The following is a 24,779-nucleotide window of genomic DNA, read 5'->3' as shown; positions in this document are numbered from 1 at the left end:
CAATGTGGTGAAAAACTCTCTGAGGTGATGAAGTGTTCAGGCCTGCATTGAAATAGTATGTTAAAGAATAGCAGTTGGCAAAATTAAAAAAACTGCATAACCCTGTATATCTGGGTCATATTAAAGCCTTTTCAGTCTATTTCTTAACTAAAGGCGAGTTCCATTTTAAAAAATGTTCAGTTTAACTCCATAGCAGACTAGACCAAGATGAGGATTCCATCCAGTTGCACCCCAGCAGTGTTAACTTAAAATCTTTAAATCCTTAGTGACTGTGTCCAGTTTACTCCCTCCTTTTCCACACACACTGTTCCTTCAAATACTCTTCACAGGTGATATCCATGTGGTAACTTGGAAAACATCATGATTTCTCAAAGCTTGAGGCAATAGAAGTAACGTTTTAATATTAATTTGTTTGAATGCTGTTTATAGGAATAATATGATATAGAAATATATTTAATGTTTTGAATTATTGGCAAACATTAGCTTTGGCTTGATATGCTACAGTATAATGTAGCTGCTTACTAACCTTAATTTTTCTATTGATTTTGGGAGATACTAGAGAGGATGGGGGAAGCTTGTCCATGAAGCTGCCTGTTTATCTAAGTTATCAGTTTCACTCTCTAGACAATTTCCCTTGGTGACAAACCTCCTGTAGTTTATTGGCACAGACCTACATAAAGCTTACAGAAAACACCTGAAGTGGGCAATCCAAGCTTAGCTCTAGACCAGCGGTTCTCAACCCATGGGCTGCATGCAGCCCAATTAGCACACAGCTGTGGGCTAAAGGCCACAAATGGTGGGCTCCCGGCTGCCTGGCCGTGTGTGGTGGGCTCCCAGCTTCCCCACAGCAGATTCGGGGTCCCGCACAGCCCACAATAATAAATAAGTTGAGAACCACTGGTCTATTCACTCTATTTAGTTAAATGAAAAACTATATTTACTTAATGCTTTAAAAAAGAAAAAAACTAATCTGTTGTTAAAATTGCTAAAGGAGCTCTGTAATGTGCCCAGTCTAAACCCAATGCCTGGGATAGCTTGAGAAATGATTGCAAGATATACCAATTGTGTGTTGGATGTATTCTACAACCTTCTTATCCACATCGCAAAACCACCTAACTTACTGTCACATGTACCTCAAGTTCTGCATCAGAAGAAGCACCATGTAGTCCCCAATCAGCGAGTGAGAAATTCTACAGTTGTAATTTGTGTTCCCATTATAGCATCTTGTTTTTTCATCCAGGGCTCTATAAACTTGGTGAAAATCTAATGTATAGTCATTTGGCTTGTAATCTGATTGATTATTCACATATAGTATTGCACGTAGAGGTCTCTGTTATGCTGGGGTACAATCAGTTACTTGGCTCTCAGAAAGAGCAGCTGCAACAGAACAAAAATTGTCCTCAGAAGCTGGGGAAGGAGCATCCTCCTGTTCAAGCTCTTTTAAAAAAAAATTTTTTTTTTAAAAAATGGAATGACCTTTCTTTTAAAAGCTGAACTTTATTTTGCGGGGGGGGGGGAGTGTGTGTGTGTGTGTGTGTGTGTGTATATATATATATGTATATATATATATATATATATATATATATATAGCTATATCTGTAGATTCTAATGCAGAAACACAAGGAAGATGTAATTTGGTATCTCTGTGTTTGAGTGGTGGGGACTGAGCACTTGATCCAACTCCTATTGAACTACAATCCTCAGTGTCAGAGTAAAAAATTAGACTCACGTTCAGTTTAAATATTTTGTTAATTTGAGTTCTTTAATTTTACAGGTCTAATCTTGCTGTTTTATCTGGTATTCTATGGTTTCCTAGCAGCACTCTTTACGTTCACAATGTGGGTTATGCTTCAGACCCTGAGCGGAGATATTCCCAAATATCGTGACCGGATTTCTAGTCCAGGTAACTGTACTCTTATAGTTTTAGTTCTGGATTTTAAATTAGAATAAGATAAATTTTATCTAATAACTTCCTTTTAGGATAAAGTACATATTCCAATGTAGTGTAGTTTTAATTAGACTAATAAAGAGTTTTAAAGGAGGACTCTTTTATAATGGGTGAATTATTTGGGCTTTGTAGGTTTGCAGCATAAAGCCATTTATAGGCTTTTTTTGGCCATATTTACTAACTGATAGCTCTAAATTCACTCCTTTCTAGTTCTTCCTGGATTTTGCTGTACATTTAAATTGCAGTTTTCAATCCACAACAATGCAATATGAGGTCGTAAACATAGCGTTGTTGCTTCACTGCAGGAGTAAGCTAAGTTTTGATATTTTGCTGCAGGGTAGATTTGATTTAAATCATGATTTAAATCACTAGTTAGGAAGACTTGATTTAGTCATTTATTTCTACATAAAAGTGCATTCTTGTTGGTTGTTATAACCTTAATACATATTCCTCAGAACCCAGAGATAGATATAGGTTTCATTTTTAGAAGGTACACATTATACATTTTTAAACAGTGATTTATTTTGAAAACTTTTCAGATATTTATGAAGTCATTGGGAGGTGAGCTATCTTCAGTTCAGTAGGTTAATAATTAATATTTGGAGGATTTTCTTGCCATGCTGTATTAGGAGGAGAACATCACCAGACAGACATTTAAATTGTTTTATTTAACTACAACAACAACGTTATGTATTCTAGATTCTTTTCTTGAACAGCAAAAGTATTTTAACAAAACAAGCATATGAATTTTTCAAGTTTGTTAAAATTGTTTAACTAAAATAGTTAAATGACATATTTTAAAAAAAAATAATTAAATCAACTATGCTAGCCAGGTCAACATGAGAAAGTTAAAATATTGCCTTCTGTAGCTAATTCAGTTGTCTTCACCTTCATTTTCCTGTTTGCTCATAATCTGGATAAGAAAAACAAGCTTTCCTGCTTTTTCAGGTCCCAAACGATTTCTCAATTTGGAATAAGCTAGTCCAAAGGAAGTAAATATTCTTTCTACACCGGCAGAAGAAGCTACTGCTGTTAAAAGTGAGATTATCACTTCAACAGTCTCTGAATCCGAGTGCTTAAGTGACTTCCACCACTTCACTGGTGTGACTTTCTTTAAAACATCATCAGCAAACATATATTTCTTGAATGGTTCACCCTTAGCTCTGAAGTTTATTATAGTTGGCATTATGGAGGAATGATTGTTGGATGTCCATGTCATAGCCAACTCCTCTTCTTCAGTAGTTAAAGTTTGACCTTTGTACTGAGTATTGAGAATATTTGCAAGAAAATGAGCTAGAGATGGTGCTTGTTCCATTCGTTTTTTTAATGCTTGTAATTTAACTGTCATTGCAAACTCAGCAAGTGTTCAACATTTCTCTTAAGCCCAAAGTTGAGAACTTTGGCTGTAACAGTGCCATCTATTTTTTTTCATGATTTTGTTCACAAATTGTCATCAGATTAGGCCAGTTCTTGATATAGTGCTCAAAACAGTCCACTACTGAGTTCCATCGCACATCTTGTGGTAGAGTTAGCTTGGTTCCTCCCACTTTTTTCAGAGCAGCCACTGCAGAGTGGTTGTTACAGAAGTATTTTGTAATTTCAACAACATTAGCCTTTATTTCTGGAACACTGAAAAGTCTTGCTAGGAGGTGCAACAAATGAGCACTGCAACCATATGTTATTGGCTTGGGACTCTCTTCACTCTCTCCTAAATAATTTCTTATCTTGAATACATTTGCAACATTGTCTGTGACCAAGCTGCGTAATAGATATTTTAATTTTTTTTCAGTTTGCTATAGCTTTTACTGCTACTTCTTGTAAGTATTCTGCTGTGTGTGCATTTACTGATATATCAATTGTTTCTGTAAGGAAGATATTCCCTTCTTCTGTTGTCACACAAGCACATATAACAGGATCATTGTGGACATTGTTCCACCCATCAAGACTCAGGTTAACAATTTCACCCTCTAGACCTTGTCTATGGTTGTTTCTGGATGATGGAGTTTTTTTTTCTTTTTGCTACAGGTGATGTACTGTGGCTATGTGATATACTTGATGTGACTGAAACACTATCACTGGCAGATAACTCTGAAACTAAAAAAATGATGGTGATCTTGAAGGTGGATAGTCTTCAGAATCCAGTATGTTGAGGATGGATTCTCCTAAACAAACTAAGTCAATGCAGTTATTTAATTATTGTTACCATACTTCTCATTTAGTATTACTCATTGCATTCACTGACTCTCAGTAAAAGTGTAAAAGGAATTGTAAAAGGAAGATCTGCCTATTTCAGCTATTTACTTTTTATCACAACTGCATCTAAAATGATAGTACCATAGAGTAACAACTATATTTTTTGCTCAAACATGAGAATTCAAGAATAGTCCAGAAGGAAGACAGGCAGTCCTTCAGAAAGAAGTATGAAATAAAAAAGTTTACCAACCTGAAGATCCTTCATGTTCAGACATGTTCCTTTCATCATCTTCAAAGCAGCTTCCTCCTGAGAAGGAATGCTTCTCCTGATGTTTCATTAGGGCAAATCAGGCCTTGCATTTCTTTATTGCACTGTTTGTATTTTGCATGCATGCCTGTCTTACCCACAGGTAGAGGAACTTCATTAAAATATTCTCAAACTGGGTCTCTCTTATGGCCTGTCGCCATTATAGGTTTTCCCTTCTAGTGAGAGAATTGTATGGTAGATTTCAAATCAGTGAAGGCTACACTCAGAAAGACCTCAAGACTTCTGGAATATGCTGCTTGAACAGTTTCACTTTTGCTTCTACTGCCTGCCTCTCCCTCCCTTCTCACATTTATCATCTCTAGACTTCTCCTTGTCCAGATTGTAGCCTGAGTTGGGATGTACTAATAATATTAATTTGGATAATATAGGAATTAAATTGATTAATTTTAATTTAATTTTAATCATATTAATAATTATTAATATTAATAGTATGGGTTTTAGGCTCGCCAATCTGTTTGATCAGAAGATAAAGTTCTTGTCCCGAATCAGGCTCCACAGAATTTACAAAGGACCCTCGGGGGTATGACAGGAAGCTCACACTGAGACAGATACAGCCTTAAAGACTTTTTGTCAAAATCAATAATAGTAAGTAAATGGTAAAATACTCAGTTACAATTGCATTACTGCAATTCAAAAGATACATATGGTAATATAGTATTATATGCTACAAAGCTTTGGTTAAAATACTCACACTATTCCTTGATAACCTGGTGGTGAGAGACACAGGACCAGCCTTGCAGTTCAGGTTTCTCAATTCTTGAGAGAGAGATGCAGTGATTAGAAAAATGTAATGCTAAAAAATGAGATAGCTAAAAGCTATCAATACTAACTTAAGGTTTACTTGACTAACTTTAAACTTAAAATCAAAACCTAATAAACTAAGAATAAAACTTAGGGAAACCAAGCTTAGCTTAGTTCCCTTGAAACTTAAAGTTTAAGAACAAGTATAGCCTACTAATAGTAGTAGTCGTCATAGATAGAATAGAGAGAGAGTAGAAATAGAATGTAAATGAGAATGGTAGAGTGGAGTGCTCTGGCGAGGTGGGTCACGTGCTGGAAATCCATCCCTCTATGCCCAAATTTCATTCCTCACCCACAAAATGTTAGGGTACGCTTACCCCATAGGCTAATACATGTGTGCGTATTGATGACATGTACATACGCACACAAGTTCCCTTGTGGTGTACCTGTTAAGTCTGTAGGTACAACATTGAAAACCCCCCTATGCCGTTCTCCATTGTCGATTGGTCTAGATAAAAGGTCATAGACATAGGCGTGGGTACTTCTCTATTTAGGTAACAAAGTATAGGTCAACTTTACTTTTTGGGGTAAAAGGTCTTAATATAGATATGCTAACTTTGCCTTAGCTTAACATACAGGATATGGCCTGTAGGTCTCTTGCATTACAGCCAAACTTACTTTAATATAAATCTATAAACCTATTACAATAAACCAAATACTTAAACTATAAGAAAAGATATATAATATGCAAGCAAGCAGGTTAATCCTATAGGCTACATGATCTATTCCGCCCCCAGCAATATTCTATTCATTGAACTTTTTGAAACTTTGCACTTTTAGAGAGAGGTAAGGGATTGACTCTGGGTACACAAATTTGCAGGGGGCAATAGGGTTGAGATCTGTTGTTTCTCACCTGTATATATTATTTATTTATTTAAAAACATTTTTGCTGTTAACAAGCATGTTATCTCTGGAGAAACAAATCCACAGTTTGAGAACTGCAAAACTAAGCATCTCTGATGGTATGTTCTGGACTGAGAACTGAGTCCCTTTGAATAGGTAGAAAGATTAACCTAAATAATCTGTACAGGAGTCCTTGGACCCCCATAATATTGGGTTCCTAATCCATGAACTATTGGAACTCATTTACAAAACTTTACTTAAACATTACATGAATGTATTGTCTCATACTATAGAATTAAAATTTATAATTCCTATTCCATGATGAGATATCTTTGAGCTATAATATATCTTAGTTTAAACTATCTTTAGATACGTTTTTTTCTCAAAAAGCATTTTATCAATTTTTTTTTTAAATCATTGATTTTTATCCTCCCTGTTTTGCTGTTAAAGCATACAGCTGAAATAGCAGAGGAAAGAGATAATGACTGGGAAAACAAAACTTATGGAAATATTTTGGAATATTTCCTGTTTGCAGAAGAAAACCCCCTTCATATATTGATTGTTCAAGATATAAATTAGATATGATATAGAGGATAATGAGGTGAAGATATTGCATGTTTTAAAATACCAAACTCAATTAAAAAGGAAAGCTGTCATTACCTAGTCCTATATTGCTTACTGGATCAGACCAGTGGTCCATCTAGTATCTTGATGCTAACAGTGGCTAGTATTGGACACTTCAGAGGAAGTGCAAAAAAGACAGTGTATAAGCAGTTATAGGATAACCTTCTTCCTGGGAAAATTTCATCGTAACCCCAAATAGAGGTTGTCTTAAACCCTAAAAGATGAGGGTTCTTCCAAAACTTTTAATATTTAGTATTTCAGTTCTTAATTTATTAGCCACTTATATAGTATTCAAAAAGATTACCTGCTACCATAAGAGATGCATTGAGGCTTGGAGTTCCACAGGCTAGTTGTATGGAAGAATGTTTCCTTTTATCAGTTTTGCATTTGCCATCTTTCAATTTAATTGAATGTCCATTTGATCTTGTATTATGAAACAGAGTGATTTGAAGTTCGTGATTTCCCTTCTCTTACCATTGATTATTATTTGTATAGTCATGTCCCTTTTAATTGTCTCCTTTCTAAGATAAATGAGTTTAAAAATTGAAATATCTCTTCATGAGATTTTTTTTTTCATGCCTATAATCATTCTTGGCTCCCACCTCTGAATCCCTTCTTTCTACTGTGTCCTGTTTGAGAGTAGGTGACCAGAAATAGTTTTCCAGATGAGGGCACACCATTCATTTTATACAATGGCATAATATTTTGATATTCTCCAGCCATTATGCATCAACTCTTTTTTTTAACCCTGTTGCACATTGAGCAGAGACCTTCATTGTGTTGTCCGCAGTGAAGATCGGGGCTTTTTTATGAGCTCAGGCTGAATTTAGAACTCAGTAAAATATAAATAGTTCAAATTATATCCTCCAGTGTGAATTACGTTGCATTTATCAATGTTATGTTATGTTCAATGGTTCCTTAAATAATTTGTATTAAACACAAAGTTCCCTTTTGCCTTTCATTTATATAATATTGTATGTATAACCAGACAAATCTTCATTAAAGTGAAGTTAAGGTTGTAGGCACATACCAATAGGTTGCATGCATATTACCATTTTAAAACTTTTTTTTAAAACCCTCTCAAACATGAAAAACTCAAGTATTGAAAAATCAAGGTTGCACTTCTTAAACAAGGTGCCTGAACTACTTTGTCCCTGTTCAGATGCCAGCCTACCATTTTCTCTATTTGAATATAGAGTATTAGAAACATTAACTGTAGAACATTAGTTGTAGAATTTTTCATGTATACAAATCTCCAGTAGCAAGCCTTGTCTCTTCACTGACTTCTGCTCTTTTTCAAGTACTCTAACAGCATAATCTGCATCTGTGAGATTTATATATGGGGCATAATAGCTAATGTCACTTGGAGAATTGGCTGCCACAGAGTTGAGGAGCTGAGTACATCTATGAAGAACTGAGTCCCCTCAGGACTTTGAAAGATCAAGCTTTTAATGAAAGCAGGAATGATTTATTCTTTCCATATACTGTTTGTCTAATCATGAATTGGTAAAGCTGTGTGTGTACTGTGTGACTAAAGAAGACCATAAAATGGCACTCTGACAATGATTATAATGCACTGTAATTTTGGTGGCCACTATTATTGTTGGATAAATTAGCATGTGTTCCAGGCTTTTCTGAGAACACTGCTCTGAGAGATAGAGTTAAGGTAGTTTGGGGACTTAGAAAGTTCAACCTTAACTTTGTTTTTCTTTGGTTTCTAATGTTTTTAAAAGGTAATATGCACTCAGACTACTGATATTTGCCTGCAAATAGAACTTGACCTTAACATTTTTATCCTTACTTTCTTTTAAAATGGTCCTAAAGTCTGCTGAAGACTTCAGTTCCTGCACACCCTAGGGTGTGGTCAATCCAGCAGACCTTAGAAGGTTTGGGGGTAAATGGCCACAAAGACTCCTGCTAACTACTGTGCCTATCCACCATCTTGTGGAGGTGAGTTCTGTTGCTGCAGACCTCCTATGTGGCTCTCAAAGGCTTTGAGTTAGCAAAATGGGGGGAACTGGGGAGAAGAAACTCCCTACCTCTCTTTATGCTCCAAACCCTTTGGCAGGAGTTGTGAAGACTGAAGAACCCCTTCCTCACTATATTACTGCCTCCAGATGCTTCCTGGACCGCCTGCTGGAGTTGATGTTTTTCTCCTGTAGTTTCTCTGTTATGAAACTGACTCCTGGCCTCCTGTGAACTGTCAGAAGTTCATCAGAGACCCCAGCCCTCATTAGTTTTAGATCATTCCCCCTTCAGCACCCAGTTGGCTCCTGAACCCCTGATGGTCCAAAATAGGTTTGTCTGCTATGAACTGCTAGCTGACAAAAATGGGGTGAATGAACCTAACTTCCATAGCCCACCCTATGAATAAGCTTATGCCTATGAGGGGGCAGACAAGAACTTAAGGCTCACTATGGGTTCTTTCCTTCTGCAGATCTTGAGCAGTCTACAGCAAAGTGGAGGGAATGTTCCCTCACCTGCACAGATCTCCTAAGATCTGCATGAATAGGGCTTCCTTCTGAAAAGCCTTAGGTGTGCAGGAAGCAAGGGCCTGGTCCATCAAGAAATTTGGGGCCCTGATATGTTCTCTGGCGTCCCACCCTCTCCCATTTCACTTTATTTACGCAGCCATTTGGGAGGGAAGGTGGGGGCTGAACTTCTGGTCCTGGTACAATTGTGCTTTCCCCACCCCAACCCCCTGTCAGCCCTGGCAATGAGCAAGAATAGGTGTTTAGGGAGGACATGGTGGTATTTTCCTCCCTTCCTTCAAGATCTGCCAGATCTTTAGAATGGAACCAATCTTACCTTAACAAGCCATTCCCACTAATCAGGTTGCATGTTGAGCTCAATTTCTGCCATGGAAAGGGCATTAAAGCCTCTTGTTTATTTATTCATTTTAATGGAAGTTTATATCTCCAGCATCTTTTGACACCTTCTGACAAGATCATTGGAGAATTATTGCTTGATGGCAAAATTAAATCAAATATTAAGTCTTTTCATCTTGGGTGCTAGATCTCAGTTGAGGGTATTATTTTGTGTCTCTCCCGTTTTGTGTGTGGTGGAGGTTGTGTTTTCTTTCTTTTAGTAGTTAAAATTTAATTTGGAACTATATTGGGCAGCTCTGATTTGATCATAGTTTAGGAACTTGTAGTTGCTTTCAAATTTTGCAATAAAATTCTTCATTTCTGGATCTTATTTTGAGGCAAACATATTCTTTGTGTAGATTTGAAAAAGGAAAGGGCAAAATTCTGACTTAAAGTTGTCCACTGAGTTTCTATTTTAATTAGGGAGTGGCTAGTACTCTGCAAAAACTGAAATAGACAATAAATGGTTACATTTTAGGCATATAGGGAGTTGTGCATCTCATTCGCTGTACTGGCCTGAAAATTTACCCTTGATTGCTTTGTTACTGACCTTAATGTTGAGCCTATGAAATTATTTTGCAATGTTTTTCCGTGTAATGGTATAGAGTGGTACAAGGGTATAAATTTGCCCAACCTCTCATTGATTTAAGGAAGGTAGATTCTTAAATAGAATACAAATATTTTGTTAAGTTCCAAGTAATAACTCAGTTTCCCCAGGAAGATGGCCTGGTATTATATACTGTAACAGCTCTAGAGAGAGAGCCATTATAGCTTCTAGATACTATTTTCAAAGAGTATATGTATTTTTTTTTGACTGCCTGAAGATTTGATACTTGCCTTGGATGTTGCAGGGAATCAAATATGCTTAGAGATCAAATAACTTATGATTAGGGCTGTTGATTAATCGCAGTTAACTCACGTGATTAACTCAAAAAAAATTAATCACAATTATTGTGATTAATCGCACTGTTAAACAATAGAATAGCAATTGACATTTATTAAATACTTTGGGATTTTTTTTACCTTTTCAAATATTTCAATTACAACACAGAATACAAACTGTACAGTGTTCACTTTATATTTTTATTACAAATATTTGCACTATAAAAACAACAAAAGAAATTGTATTTTTCAATTCATCTCATACCAGTATTGTAGTGCAATCTCTTTATTATGAAAGTGCAATTTACAAATGTAGATTTTTTTGATACATAACTGCACTCAAAAACAAAACTATGTAAAACTTTAGAGCCTGCAAGTCCACATAGTCCTACTTCTTGTTCAGCCACTTCTTGTTCGCTAAGAGAAACAAGTTTGTTTAGAAGATAATGGTGCCCACTTCTTAGTTACAATGTCACTGGAAAGTGAGAACAGGCATTTGTATGGCACTTTTGTAGCTGACATCACTAGGTATTTACGTGCCAGATGCGCTAAAGATTCAGATGCCGCTTCGTGCTTTGGCCATCGTTCTGGAGGACATTCTTCCATGCTGATGACGCTCGTTAAAAAAAAAATGCATTAATTAAATTTGTGACTGAACTCTCTGGGGGGGGGGGAGAATCTCATGTCTCCTGCTCTGTTTTACCCACATTCTGCCATATATTTCATATTATAGCAGTCTTGAATGATGACCCAGCAAATATTATTCGTTTTAAGAACACTGGCAATGCAAATTTGACAAAATACAAAGAAGATAGCTATAGCATTCCACCCAAGTGCCTTCAAAAATCTGAGAGGGATGAAGTGTGGAACATGCTTTCAGAAGTCTTAAAAGAGCAACACTCCAATGCGGAAACTACAGAACCCAAACCACCAAAAAAGAAAACTAACCTTCTGCTGGTGGCATCTGACTCGAATGATGAAAATGAACATGTATCAGTCCGCACTGCTTTGGATAGTTAACAAGCAGAACCCGTCATCAGCATGGAAGCATGTCCTCTGGAATGGTGGTTGAAGCATGAAGGGACATATGAATCTTTAGTGCATCTGGCATGTAAATATCTTGCGACACCGGCTACAACAGTGCCATGCAAACGCCTGTTCTTGCTTTCAGGTGACGTAAAAAAGAAGCATGCAGCATTATCTTCTGCAAATGTAAACAAATATGTTTGAACGATTGGCTAAACAGTAGGACTAATAGGACTGATTGGACTTGCATCCTCTAAAGTTTTACATTGTTTTATTTTTGAATGCAGGGGTTTTTTGTACATAATTCTACATTTCAACTTTCATGATAGAGATTGCAGTACAGTACTTGTATTAGGTGAATTGAAAAATACTATTTCTTTTGTGTTTTACAGTGCAAATATTTGTAATAAAAATATAAAATGAGCATGGTACACTTGTATTCTGTGTTGTAATCAATATATTTGAAAATATTGGAAACATCCAAAAATATTTAAATAAATGGTATTCCAATATTATTTAACCGTGCAATTACTCGTGATTAATTTTTTTAATCCCTTGACAGCCCTACTTATGATAAATAGTTGGGTTTTTTTTTAATTGCCCCTTTGAGAGAAGGTGAGCTCTTGCATAAGTAATCCGGATAACTCTCTTTGAGGATTGAGGGTTGGATTTTCAAAGGTGCTGCGCATGGTCCTAACTTTCCCATTGATTGAAATGGGAATAGTTTTATAATCACAGTTTTACCTGGAACACAGAGCCAGCCAGTGTGAGACTTCTGGATTCTAGACATGGGTCCATATGATGGCACAAAATACAGATATGTATTTGAACATTCTAGAGTTTGGGGAAGGAGGTTGCAACAGTCTATGTAGTTGTACTTTCCATATGCTTTCTGATAAGTTTTTTTTTATATATAATACATTTATTATTTAATATATAAAGTGGCCTACAGAGAGGGGAAAACTGATTTTGTTACTTCCTTTTCCTTTTTATGATGTATAAAGAAGGCCTGAGAAGTGCCTCCACCCCATCCCACCCTTTTTTTTGGGGGGGGGGGGTGGAAGGGAAAAAATCTTTTTTAATATTTCAGCTTAGAAATATCAAGAATGTTATGTGTCTAGTCTTCCCAGGTTTGCCAAAAAATGTGTGGTGGCCTTTTTCAGATCTTAATTGAAGAGTGGAGCGGGTAGATATTACACCCTTAACAAAAAAAAATTCTACAAGGTTTTTCTTTTTTAGTTATATAGGCTAACCAATCGTTTTAAACTATGCAAATAAAAATTGTATCCTCAGTAGATCAAGTTTTGTTTCTTCAGTGCTTGCTATCTCATCCTGCTAGTTTTGCTGCTGCCTATAGTTTTCAAAGGTAGACATAATCTGAACTTCTGACGTGTGGGGAAGAAGGGTGAAAAGAACAATCAATGTGGCTTTGTTTTAGGCTAGGGGACCTTTCAGGCCATCTGTATACATTATAAAGAAGTTGTTTTGTTGTTGTTGTTTTTTTTAAGGGGCAAGTCCTCTTTTGTTCTCTGTGGGTCACCCTGAAATTAAAATTATAATAGCCTCCAGTTTTACTATACAAGGCATGTTTTGCTTTATAAACCACTTTAAAAAGTAGATGATTTCAAAAGTATGCACAGGAGATACAGAAGTATCTCCATTACGTAACAAATTTATAATGGAACTAAGAGTATATAAAAATACCGAGTAAGTAAACTGAAGGTATGGAAGCTGTCCACTGGACTGTCTTACTCAGCACTAGTCTAAAAATTAAAAATGTTCTTTTTAAAGAAAGAAGCCTTGGTATAATGTTGTTGAATATGGAAAGTACAAAGTAAAACTGTAATCAGTAAAATACTTTAGCTAATCACTTGCCGTTTTAATTTTTCTATTCTCAATCATTTGGGTTTTGATTATTATGAATTCTAATTATTATATCTTGCACTTAAATTGTAACTTTATTTAGACTGTAATTTAGATTTTGGTGTTGAAAATTGATTTGAAAAATCTACCCTCAAAATATGGTTGTACAGTATAAGGATAATGCTGAAATTCCATACTAGATAGTCTATTTACAATTTGAAATGTCTTTCTGAGAAATGAGGGTGGGGATGAAAAGAGTTGTTTAATATCTGACTTATTTTTTGTTTTTCTTTAAAAGGACTTATGATTTCACCAAAGCCAGACACTGCATTGGAATTTTATTTTAACAAGTCTGACTCCAAGTCATATGCAGAATATGTTTCTACCCTTAAACAATTTCTAAAGTGTAAGTAGAATGTTTTTTACATTACGAGTAGTTTAATTAAACAAAGTATTTGGACAGTTTGTAGCTATAAATACATTCAGTTGATTTCCTTTAGGGAAAATTCTGTAGAATTTAACATTTATTAACTACATCAATGGTCCCCAAACCCTGGGATGCACCCCCGTAGGGGGGTGTGGAGAAATGTTTGGGGGGTAGGGAGGCAGGGCCCCCCAGCTCTGCTCTCGGGCCCCAACCACAGTTCCAATTGCAGCTTCCAGGTAGTGCAGACAGGTTCCATTACGGGTAAGGGGGGAGTGACAACAAGTTTGTGGGGACCACTGCTCTAAATTTGTTACATTGTTCGCTAGATTTGCTAATGTACTTTTAACTATGGCCATTCTGAACAGAAAGACTTCTACAGATCAGTAAAATGTATATATTCTGCTTTTCATTCCTTAAATACACCCCTACCCCAATATAACGCTGTCCTCGGGAGCCAAAAAAATCTTACCACATTATAGGTGAAACCGCATTATATCAAACTTGCTTTGATCCACCGGAGTGCGCAGCGCCCTCTCTTCCCCCCCCCCCCTCCGAGTGCTGCTTTACCGTGTTATAGCCAAATTCGTGTTATATCAGGTTGCGTTCTATCAGGGTAGCAGTGTAAGTACAACAAAACCCAGAGTTAAATGTTTGGTCAAACTCTACCATGATTTACAGCTGTGCAACCTTCGCTGAAGTCAATAGGTAGTATACTTGGATAGCTGAGGAAGGAATTGGGTCTGCTTGCCACAAGCATAGTTAAGAGTGACATTAAATTGGTTAAAGAAAAACTTGCATGCAGACAATTAAATAGTATTATTTACTTTTTATATATAATGTCATAATGGTGCATGGTATTTCACAGGTTTATAAAACATGACGAGATTACAATTGAAGTTAGTATGTGGGAAAAGATTATATCAGACAAAGGATAGATAAATGAATAGCAAAGTTATTTGTGCAATATGTTGGTTTCTGTTTTTATATGTTACATAGAAAAACTAAGCTAAAATAACGTTAAGGTTTCTAAGTCAAGCACTCAAAAGTTAGGAAGTGCCAGAATTAAAGTTGTTTGTACAATCTTAATTCGGCCCCTTTGTGCATAGGTACCCCGATTGTCTTTAATTACATGATCACATGCTAATGTTTCCACAGGTCTCCTCATTCAGTGCACAGAATGAAAGGTGCTCAATTAATAAGGCTATTCAATATTGTGTGTTCTCCCTGTTTTTCAATGTGTAGCCCATGCCTTATTTACTGTACACTAGTCAAACCCTGTTCTGAAGACTGAATTATTAATTTGCCTCAGGGCTTCTCCAGGAGCTCACCACTATAGTATGATTGTTTCTCAAACGTTAATGAATTTATTTTCACATGACTCCTGTGAGATGAGGGGATATTATTATTCCCACTGTACAGATGGGGAATGCAGTGCAGAGAGATTGAAATTAAAGGTATCTACTAGTTTTGGGTGTCCGATCTGAGAAACCTAGAACTTGATTTTTCAGAGTATTTAGCTTTATATGGCACTTCATGTATTCAAGCACAGCCTCCATGTAAACGGGCTACTCACCGCCGCGGCGCCTCCTGCTGCTTTTTCCGGGGAATTAGCTCTTTTTCAGCCCGGAGCGCCCTCTGCTGGCCGGTGATCCGCCTGTTTTCTTATCGGCCCCATGTCCCTCCCCGGACCCCGGTGCCCCTTTAACTGGGTTTCCCCCTCCCCGGGGAACCCCCACCCTGGCTTCCCTGCTTCGCCTCAGAATGGCTACTGCCCAGTCATGCTCTAGCCCCAGCTCCTGGGACAGACTGCAGTATCCGCCTTCTCATCACAGGCAAAGGGGTTTGGACCTGGTGCTCTTCCTACCCCTGGGTCGCCCCTTGCAACCCCCAGTACCTATGGCCTACCGCTAGGCTGCAGCCTGGGGTTTTCCAGGCTGGAGCTCCCCAGCTCCTTAGCCTGTTCCCAGCCCTGCTTCACCCAGGTACTTTACCTCTGCTCTAAGCAGCCAGGCCCATCCCTCTCTGAAGGCAGAGAGAGACTGTCTGGGCTCTGGCTTCCCTGCCTTCTTATAAGCCCTGTTCAGTTTGAGGCGTGGCCTCCAGCTGCAGCCACTTCCCCAATCAGCCCAGCCAAAAAGCCCCTTCCCAGGGCTGTTTTAAAGCCCCAAAGGGCAGGAGTGGGTAGCCACCCCGCTACACACCTCCCCCCTTAAAACCCCCACCCCTGGGGATAGGGAGGTTTCTTGGCCTGGCTCAGGCGCCCACAGGCCTCCAGGGCCACTCGCTTTTTCTCTGATTCCTGCAGCAGCTTCCTCAGGCGGACCTCCTCGTCCACAACGGCCGCATATTCCTTAGCGAGTTCCACGCCACTCGCTTCAGACTCGCGGAGGGCCCGCTCTGCAGATTCAAGCCGTGCCCGTAGTTTTGAGTCCCCCAGGCCTTCTTCCCTCAGGGTCTGGGTTCCCTTGGTGGCCTGTCCCAGCACCACCTGTGTCCATTTTGTCCCCTGGACACGTTGCTCCTGGGCCCCAGCCTCTTGCTGGGCCCACTCCGTTTGGGTTTCTCTGTCTATGACAGGCGGCGGGATGATCTGGGTCCCAGCCTCCTGCGGGGGTCACCTTCTCTACATTCAGCAGGGCCCCTTCTGGACCTCCAGGCACCTCCCTTGGCCAATCCTCAACTTTCTTGAGGGGGCAGTGCCTCCTAAGGTGGCCCGGCTTCTGACAGCCCCAGCAGGTTCCTTGTCTCCTCGCTGCTTTGGGCATTCTCTGACCCTTCATGGGCCTAGCCTTCCCTGGGCTGCTTGACACCATGTTCTCTGGGCCTGGACAGTCCCTCCAAAAGTGGCCCGTCTGTCCACAAGTCCAACATATAGGCAGCTGCCTGGGTTCCCTCACCCGGCGGACTGCCCAAGGGATTTGGCACCGTCCCAATCGGGGGTGAGGCACCCTGCCCCCAGCCCATAGGGACAGTCCCGTTTTACATGCCCTCCCCTGGCACAGACAAAACAAGTCCTTTGTTCCTCCCTGGGCCTCCTGGCCCTAGAGCGGGGTTTCCCCCTCAGCTCTTTTCGATTCCTCCCGACCATCAGTCGTAGGAGCTCCCTCAAGGCCCGCTGTTCCTCCACCAGCGGGGCCATCTGTCTTTGGAGGGCCCATTGCACCTCCTGCAGTCCCTGTGGGTCTCCAGCCCCCTTCCACTGGGGCGCTGCCTCAAAACCCCACCCTGGGACAACACCTGGAGTCTCTGCCAAGAAGACCCCGGTGTAACAGGGATCCATTTCTCCCGGCCTCAGTTTCTCCACCTTCTTTTCAAGTCTCTACTTCAGGGCAACTGTCCCACAGTCCTTGTCCTGGCCCTTTGTATCAGGGGAGGACCGCTAGTGCCCGCATTCTCCACCATATGTAAACGGGCTACTCACCGCCGCGGCGCCTCCTGCTGCTTTTTCCGGGGAATTAGCTCTTTTTCAGCCCGGAGCGCCCTCTGCTGGCCGGTGATCCACCTGTTTTCTTATCGGCCCCGTGTCCCTCCCTGGACCCCGGTGCCCCTTTAACTGGGTTTCCCCCTCCCCGGGGAACCTCCACCCTGGCTTCCCCGCTTCGCCTCAGAATGGCTACTGCCCAGTCATGCTCTAGCCCCAGCTCCTGGGACAGACTGCAGTATCCGCCTTCTCATCACAGGCAAAGGGGTTTGGACCTGGTGCTCTTCCTACCCCTGGGTCGCCCCTTGCAACCCCCAGTACCTGTGGCCTACTGCTAGGCTGCAGCCTGGGGTTTTCCAGGCTGGAGCTCCCCAGCTCCTTAGCCTGTTCCCAGCCCTGCTTCACCCAGGTACTTTACCTCTGCTCATAAGCAGCCAGGCCCATCCCTCTCTGAAGGCAGAGAGAGACTGTCTGGGCTCTGGCTTCCCTGCCTTCTTATAAGCCCTGTTCATTTTGGGGCGTGGCCTCCAGCTGCAGCCACTTCCCCAATCAGCCCAGCCAAAAAGCCCCTTCCCAGGGCTGTTTTAAAGCCCCAAAGGGCAGGAGCGGGTAGCCACCCCGCTACACTCCACTGATGTCAATTGGAGATGAGAGTGCTCAGGACTTCCACAAATCAGACCCCAACATCTCATTACCCAGAAAATAAGGAATACAATGAGTGACCACCTTTAAAAAGTTTGGTTTAAGCCACTTGTATAGCATCATATAGGAATTCCTGTGACAGAGACAAGGATAGGATCCAGTTCTCCAGGGCAACATTTACCAGGACACCATCCTTTCCTTTCTCGCAGTCCTCTGCCAGATTCACTAACCACCTTCCAACTGCTGCAATAAATGAAGCAGGCATCCTACACTTAAGTCTCCTTTACTCTACAACCTTAATTCATCAGGATATTAGGAATCATTAAAAAGGGGATAGAGAATAAGACTGAGAATATATTATTGCCCTTATATAAATCCATGGTACGCCCACATCTCGAATACTGTGTACAGATGTGGTCTCCTCACCTCAAAAAAGATTTTCTATCACTAGAAAAGGTTCAGAAAAGGGCAACTAAAATGATTAGGGGTTTGGAGAGGGTCCCATACGAGGAAAGATTAAAGAGGCTAGGACTCTTCAGCTTGGAAAAGAGAAGACTAAGGGGGGATATGATAGAGGTATATAAAATCATGAGTGATGTTGAGAAAGTAGATAAGGAAAAGTTATTTACTTATTCCCATAATACAAGAACTAGGGGTCACCAAATGAAATTAATAGGCAGCAGGTTTAAAACAAATAAAAGGAAGTTCTTCTTCACGCAGCGCACAGTCAACTTGTGGAACTCCTTACCTGAGGATGTTTTGAAGGCTAGGATTATAACAATGTTTAAAAGGGAACTGGATAAATTCATGGTGACTAACTCCATAAATGGCTATAGCCAGGATGGGTAAGAATGGTGTTCCTAGCCTCTGTTGGTCAGAGGATGGAGATGGATGGCAGGAGAGAGATCACTTGATCATTGCCTTTTAGGTTCACTCCCTCTGGGGCACCTGGCATTGGCCACTGTCGGTAGACAGATACTGGGCTAGATGGACCTTTAGTCTGACCCGGTACGGCCGTTCTTATGTTCTTATCCCCAAAGCAGATCCGACCTGTGCATTGAATCGGGCAGGGGTCCCTGCTAACCTGTCTTTGTCCCAAGTCTTTCTCCCCAATCCCTGGCTCCTTGTCCCAGTCCCATTCTTCTTACCCAGCTAATTCCACTCTCCTCATTCCTGTCTCCTCATTTGATCTGTCACTCTCCCCAACTCAGACCTCCAGTTGCCCCCCCCACACACACACACATTTCCCTGTTCTCACTGGTTCCCAGTTCTGTTATCCCTTCATGGATGTCTCATCCATTCTCTTTGCTCAGTCAGTGCCAGTTTTCCTCCCTGCATCCCAGATCCTTGTCCAATCTGTCTTCACATGCTCCTCCCTACCCTGTTGGTTCTCAGTCCCAGTCTTCCCCTCAGATTCTCACCAGGCTTTGCCACTCCACCTCTCATTCGATTTAGATTATGCTAGTGTACTAATTCAAGGTCAGTGCCTTTGGGAGTTTGTTCTGAAGGAACCAGTTTTTCCAAGATCATACACATATCCAGCTATTTTGTTACCCCCATCAAAGACTACAAAGTATTTTGTGGTAAGAGATTTTCAGAGGCAAAGGTCTTTCTGGGCTTCTAGCTCTTGGATGGTGGAATCTATCCTTGCAGTGGATGTCTTGTACAATGCACCTTTTTTTTGTCGTCTTTTTTTTTTTTTTTTTTACTGAAGGCATCTCACTTCACTGATAGTGGCGAAATCCCCCAGAGGTAGTATAGTGACAGTATGGGAATCGACTTCAAAGTCCCAGTGATTATCCTACAGGATTAATGGAGTTCAATATCAGTGTCATGTGCCTGGCTTGAACATCATCTTACTTGGGGCACTGTACTCTGCAGTTGAGTAACACAGGGCCAGCCTGGCTGGTCAGTGTTTTGGGGTCAGTTTCTGGAGTACACAATTCCTGGAGTTCACTTTTTTTTATCTGTTCTTTGAATGTCAGCATTTGATCTAATGTGACCCCTGGCCTACACTGGATGTTCATAGTATTCCAATATCATTGGATGGTACAATCCTTGAGAACTAAACAAAGTGAATTTTCAAGAGAGAATTGGTGGAAGAAATTGAAGTTGTATGGTACACGAGGAGCTTGTGCTGGCCTGGGGCTGTGTAGGAAAGAGTTAAAAGATCTTTTGTAGGAGGAGGTCATATGGGAGTATCAAGGTTTACTGAGTTGTAATAACATAGAAGTATGGGGAAAAAACGTTTTATCTCGTAGTTAACGTGTAGCATACTATACACCTGTAGATAATTTATGATTCAAACAATTTAATTTCACTTTCATGTTCTGTTTAACTCTATATAATGGGACTCCTCTGGCTAATAGAGGTATATATCTTTGATTTTGTTTAGTGACTATTTATTCTTATTAGCACTGTCACCTGCTTCCATGAAGCAGCCGATCTTGTACAGTTAGGGAAATTTAAACTTTTTCACCATTTTGCTTAAGAAATGTTTAACCTTTTTTAAAGATATTTTTAGAAGTGTATTGAAAAAAGTTGACATACTCCTGCATTTTGCTGTAACATCTGCCCCCAGCAAACCAGAGTATTTTACTACCAATGCACTGCTTACCTGTTGCCTACTTTGGTGGGGTTTTAGGTGAACTTGAGACAAGTGACGGATCAGCAACCCTATTGTCTTAAGTTCTCTATTTACCCATTTACACTGCTGCCACCTGTGCTACAGTTGTTAAGCTGCCCCTCTGTTATCCTCCCAGTCTGCCTGAATCCTGTCCTGGAGGGAGTATTTACAGGGTGAAAAAGTTGTGCATTCTTCTCATTGAATCCTTTGTTGTGCTGAGACTACCAACAAGAATGCCATTTGAGATGGTGACATTTGAATTTGTCATCCTAGTTGTGTACTTGAATACTCTCAATTTAAATAAAAAACGATTGTACAGCGTCTCAGCTTGAATATGCACGCTGCCATAGAATGGTTTGTTTTAAAGAACTGTTTCTGTGATACTGGTGAAGAATGTATGTCTTCAAAGACTGATACTTGCTGCTAGTTGTGCTAGGGTTTCTAAAACTCATAGCATCTAAATTTAAAAAAAAAAAAACCCTGTTTTTTCAGTTTACTTTACACATTTGCTTTCTATGGTTTTAGCAATAAATGCAGCTGTGATCAAATTTGTGACAAAATTGGACAAATAGCTAACAGGAAGAGAACCAAATCCAATTTAGTGACCTATAGCTGGGGTTCTCAACATCTTAAAATGCAGTCCACATCTTGACGATTACTTAGGGACCAAGGATCCTTAATAGCCCCTCTTTGGAATCTAGTATATGAACTCTCTAACGGATCACACCACCTTATCCTTATGAGCCCTGTAGTCTTTTGGAGCAATGTGAGCTCAGCAATCAGGGTCCCAGAAGAGTAGGAGTTTCTCTAAGAAAGCAGAGTAAAGGCCCCTTCCTGCCAGATCTTTGTTACAAAATATGATTTCTTGCCCCTTCTGAGAAGGCTAGATATTCATGTGTACCTGTATCTTGACTACTGGCTAAGCAAAGGACCAATCATCTTAAAGGGTACACTCAGCACTCAAAAGTCAAGGCAGTCTGACAGCTGTTCTAGACTTTGGGCTTAAGTATTCACGCCAGGCCTCCAAAGTCCACTTCCACAATGATACAGGTGTTGGAGTTCATATGTACAACTCTGAACTCTAGATTTAATGATTGTACATCTTCCATAAGAACAACTTCCATAAGAACAACTCTACCAGACATAACCTTGAATAAAAAGAGATAAGTGCTGGTTGAGACTGTAGCTCTCCAGATTTGTCATGTAGGGTCACAAATATAGGGTGAATGCTGTTATCCAGAAGGTTCTGAACTTCTGTGGCAGGAGTGCTCATATCACCCAGAATTTGGACCCATGACAAGCTATTTTGTATATTGGCCTTGATTATTATTCATATGTCTGTAGCGCTTAGGAGCCCTAGTCATGGACCAGGACCCCATTGTACTAGGTTCTGTACAAACACCAGAACAAAAAGACAGTCTCTGCTCAAAGGAGCCTACAGTTGAAGTATAAAATAAGAAACAACAAATGGATACAAAGGAGGAGTACAAGGATACAAAAATATTGATCAGCATGATAGGCGGTGGTCTCTGCATACCTAAACATCATCAAGTTTTTTGTAGGTGTCATAACAAAGGAGATTTTTGAGAAGGGATTAGGAGGTATATAATGAGGTAGCTTTGGTTATGATATCGGGGAGTGCCTTCTCAAGTGTGTGGGGCAACATGGAAGAGAGCATGAAAGTACTTGTTTGAAAATTTAACAAGTGGGCAGTGGAGGCTGGCATCATGGGCCGATTGGAGGTGATCATCAACTGCTTTATAATGAATGACATGATAGGGTGGGGATTGGCCAAGAAGGGGCCTCAAAGTAAATTCAAGCAGTTATAGTTGATGCAATGTAGAAGGGGGAGCCAGAGTAGGGATTCAAAGAGAGGGGTAACATGGTCAAAGCAATTGCCTAGAAAGATGCTCTTTGCAGCAGCATTCTAAATGGATATGAGCAGGGCAAGACTGCATTTGTCAACACCCTGGGAAAGGTATTGCGGTAATTGATATATGAGATGTTGGAGACTTGGACCAGAGTTTTTTCTTTTTGGGTGGATAAGAAAGGTCATATGATATTTTAGATTATATGCAGAAAGAGTTGGCAAGAGATGAAGACCTAGAGGAAGATGTGAGTTAAAGATGACACCTGAGTGTGAAGGCAGGGTGATGTCCACAATGATTGAGAAAGGACCTAGTAGAGGAGGGCTTTGGGGGAAGGTGTCTCGTTTCCAACAATTGAGCAGATCAGGTTACCTTGATTGTGGTTATAAGTGAATTTCTGCATTCCTTGACATATCTGGTCTTTGCCAGGAGCTGTGTGCTGCCCTCATTAAGGGTAGTAGAACTGAAGTTTTTGATAGCAGTAATGTCAACCAATGGGAAGAATTTTATTACTCTTGTCCTGTAGTAAAATTAATGCGGATTTTGTAGGTCCGTTTCCCCAGACTGGATCATCCTTCCATTGTATGTTACATCTGCTCAGTTTACACCTGTCTCCTCATTTCTAGAGAAATGAAAAGGCTTTGCGTAGAGCCATAGCTATGCAAAAAGAGAACTGGGGGAACTAATTTGGCATCTCAGTAATTTAATGAATATAAAACTTCTAGCACCACCTGTTGGTGACAAAAATACCTGTAAATAGTTTTTGCATAATAGGAAAGGGTATAGTGGGAAAATAACTAATTTTATTTTCAATCTGAAAACTTTACAGATTTATGTAGAGATAAGGGACCTTAAGAAGTAGTTTGTTACTGTAGGGTTGTGTGCTTATTGTTTGCATGAATATGTTACACCAATAGATTTAGAAATATTTTTTTTTTATAGCTTATGATGATTCAAAACAATCCAAAAACATAGCATGTACCGCAGGAAAACTGTTTGAGCAGAATGAAGATCGTGCTGTTAAGCAGGCATGTCAGTTTAATCGCACTAAGCTTGGATCATGTTCTGGAGTGGAAGATGACACTTTTGGCTATGCTAAAGGAACTCCATGTGTGCTTGTGAAAATGAATAGAGTAAGTGCATAGAATTTTCTTTCTGGTTTTCTTAAGTTTAAAACTTAGTTTCCCAACTAAAACTTTTTATAAAAATTTATTCCAGAGAATGACTCAATTATTTGTCTTGGCTTTTCCTTCAATTTCTCTCTCTATGAAACAATGCAACTTACTGAAATAACTAACCATTTTTATTTAGGGTTGGGGAGGAGGCAAGTTGTTTAAATCTCTAATACTTAAGAATATTGGCTTTGTTTCCATGGATCAAAACACCTGGAAGCCCAGTTTTAAATACAAGGGTGCTACTCTTGACTTGTAAAAGAAAAAGCTCAGTATAAAGTAAAGTTTGTTTACATTTCCAGAATGCAAGTATAAACCAGAATGTAATGTGCTTGCTTTAACTTTTGAAAACTATTGTGTTGAAAATTATATTGCAGGGTGGTGGTGGTAAAATATTTCACTCTTCGTTACCTGACTGCAAGTTACGTGATATGTTGCCTGGACATACCACCTAGATTCAGCCAGTAATGTTACATGCTTAATTTGGAATAGTGAACTGCTACTGGCTGTGACTAGTGAAACCATTTTGAGGAGTAGTTCATCAACACTTTAGATCTTAGTAAGGTTCTAGTCCATGGGACTCTGTCAAAATGGTACCTTCTTACTCACCAGGTTTGGTCTCTATGTGTATTTAGTCATATTTGCTTACTGTAGTGAGAAAATACGTTTGTGGGGTTTTTTGCTGTTTTCGTTCCTCTTTATGCTCTTCAGAAGCAATGTACCTAAAGAGTGAACAACGGATTCTATTCTAGTCTTGTGCATCAACAAGGTTTTTTTTTTAAATAAGGCCTAATTAATAACACATGTGCAAGCCTCCTGAAGGAAATGAAACTACACAGCTGTAACTGAAGGTCTGAGCTAACCTCAGAGAACCTTTTGTTGGTAACAATGTCTGAGTTGGAAAGAACCCAGTTTTTATGCCCTTTTACTAGGGCTGTAGACCTGGAATCTGGAGACTTAGTTGCTTGTCAACTGAACACATTTAATAGAGAAATCCTACCACGATGCCCAGGGAAACCAGTAATACAATTTTAATGTCATAGTCAAAGTGTAAATGCACATTAAATGTCTCCCATACATTAATATGTTTTTTTTAAAAATCAGCTTTGTACAACTCCTACAGAAAAATAGCTGTTTATGGAGATTTTACCCTTTCTTTAGATAATTGGATTAAAGCCTGAAGGAGAACCACATATACAATGTTCACCTAGGGTGAGTAGTGAATCAAGATAAGTATTTATGATCATT

General features: G+C 39.7%; 1 protein-coding gene across 2 annotated transcripts in view; it reads left to right on the top strand.

The window, feature by feature from the left end:
* The window catches only part of ATP1B3 (ATPase Na+/K+ transporting subunit beta 3), a 55,448-nt gene that overhangs the window by 13,365 nt on the left and 17,304 nt on the right, over positions 1-24,779 (top strand). For both annotated transcript variants that reach the window (XM_039489969.1, XM_039489968.1), the window contains 4 exons: positions 1,775-1,903; positions 13,674-13,781; positions 23,302-23,492; positions 24,693-24,743. In XM_039489969.1, coding sequence (XP_039345903.1) covers positions 1,775-1,903; positions 13,674-13,781; positions 23,302-23,492; positions 24,693-24,743 — 479 coding nt within the window. The remainder of the gene's footprint in view (positions 1-1,774; positions 1,904-13,673; positions 13,782-23,301; positions 23,493-24,692; positions 24,744-24,779) is intronic.

The sequence above is a fragment of the Mauremys reevesii genome, linkage group 9 (assembly GCF_016161935.1).
Source record: "Mauremys reevesii isolate NIE-2019 linkage group 9, ASM1616193v1, whole genome shotgun sequence".
In the NCBI taxonomy this organism is placed as follows: Eukaryota; Metazoa; Chordata; order Testudines; family Geoemydidae; genus Mauremys; species Mauremys reevesii.
The sequence above is the reverse complement of the archived record's forward strand: the minus strand, read 5'-3'. Positions and strand labels throughout refer to the sequence as shown.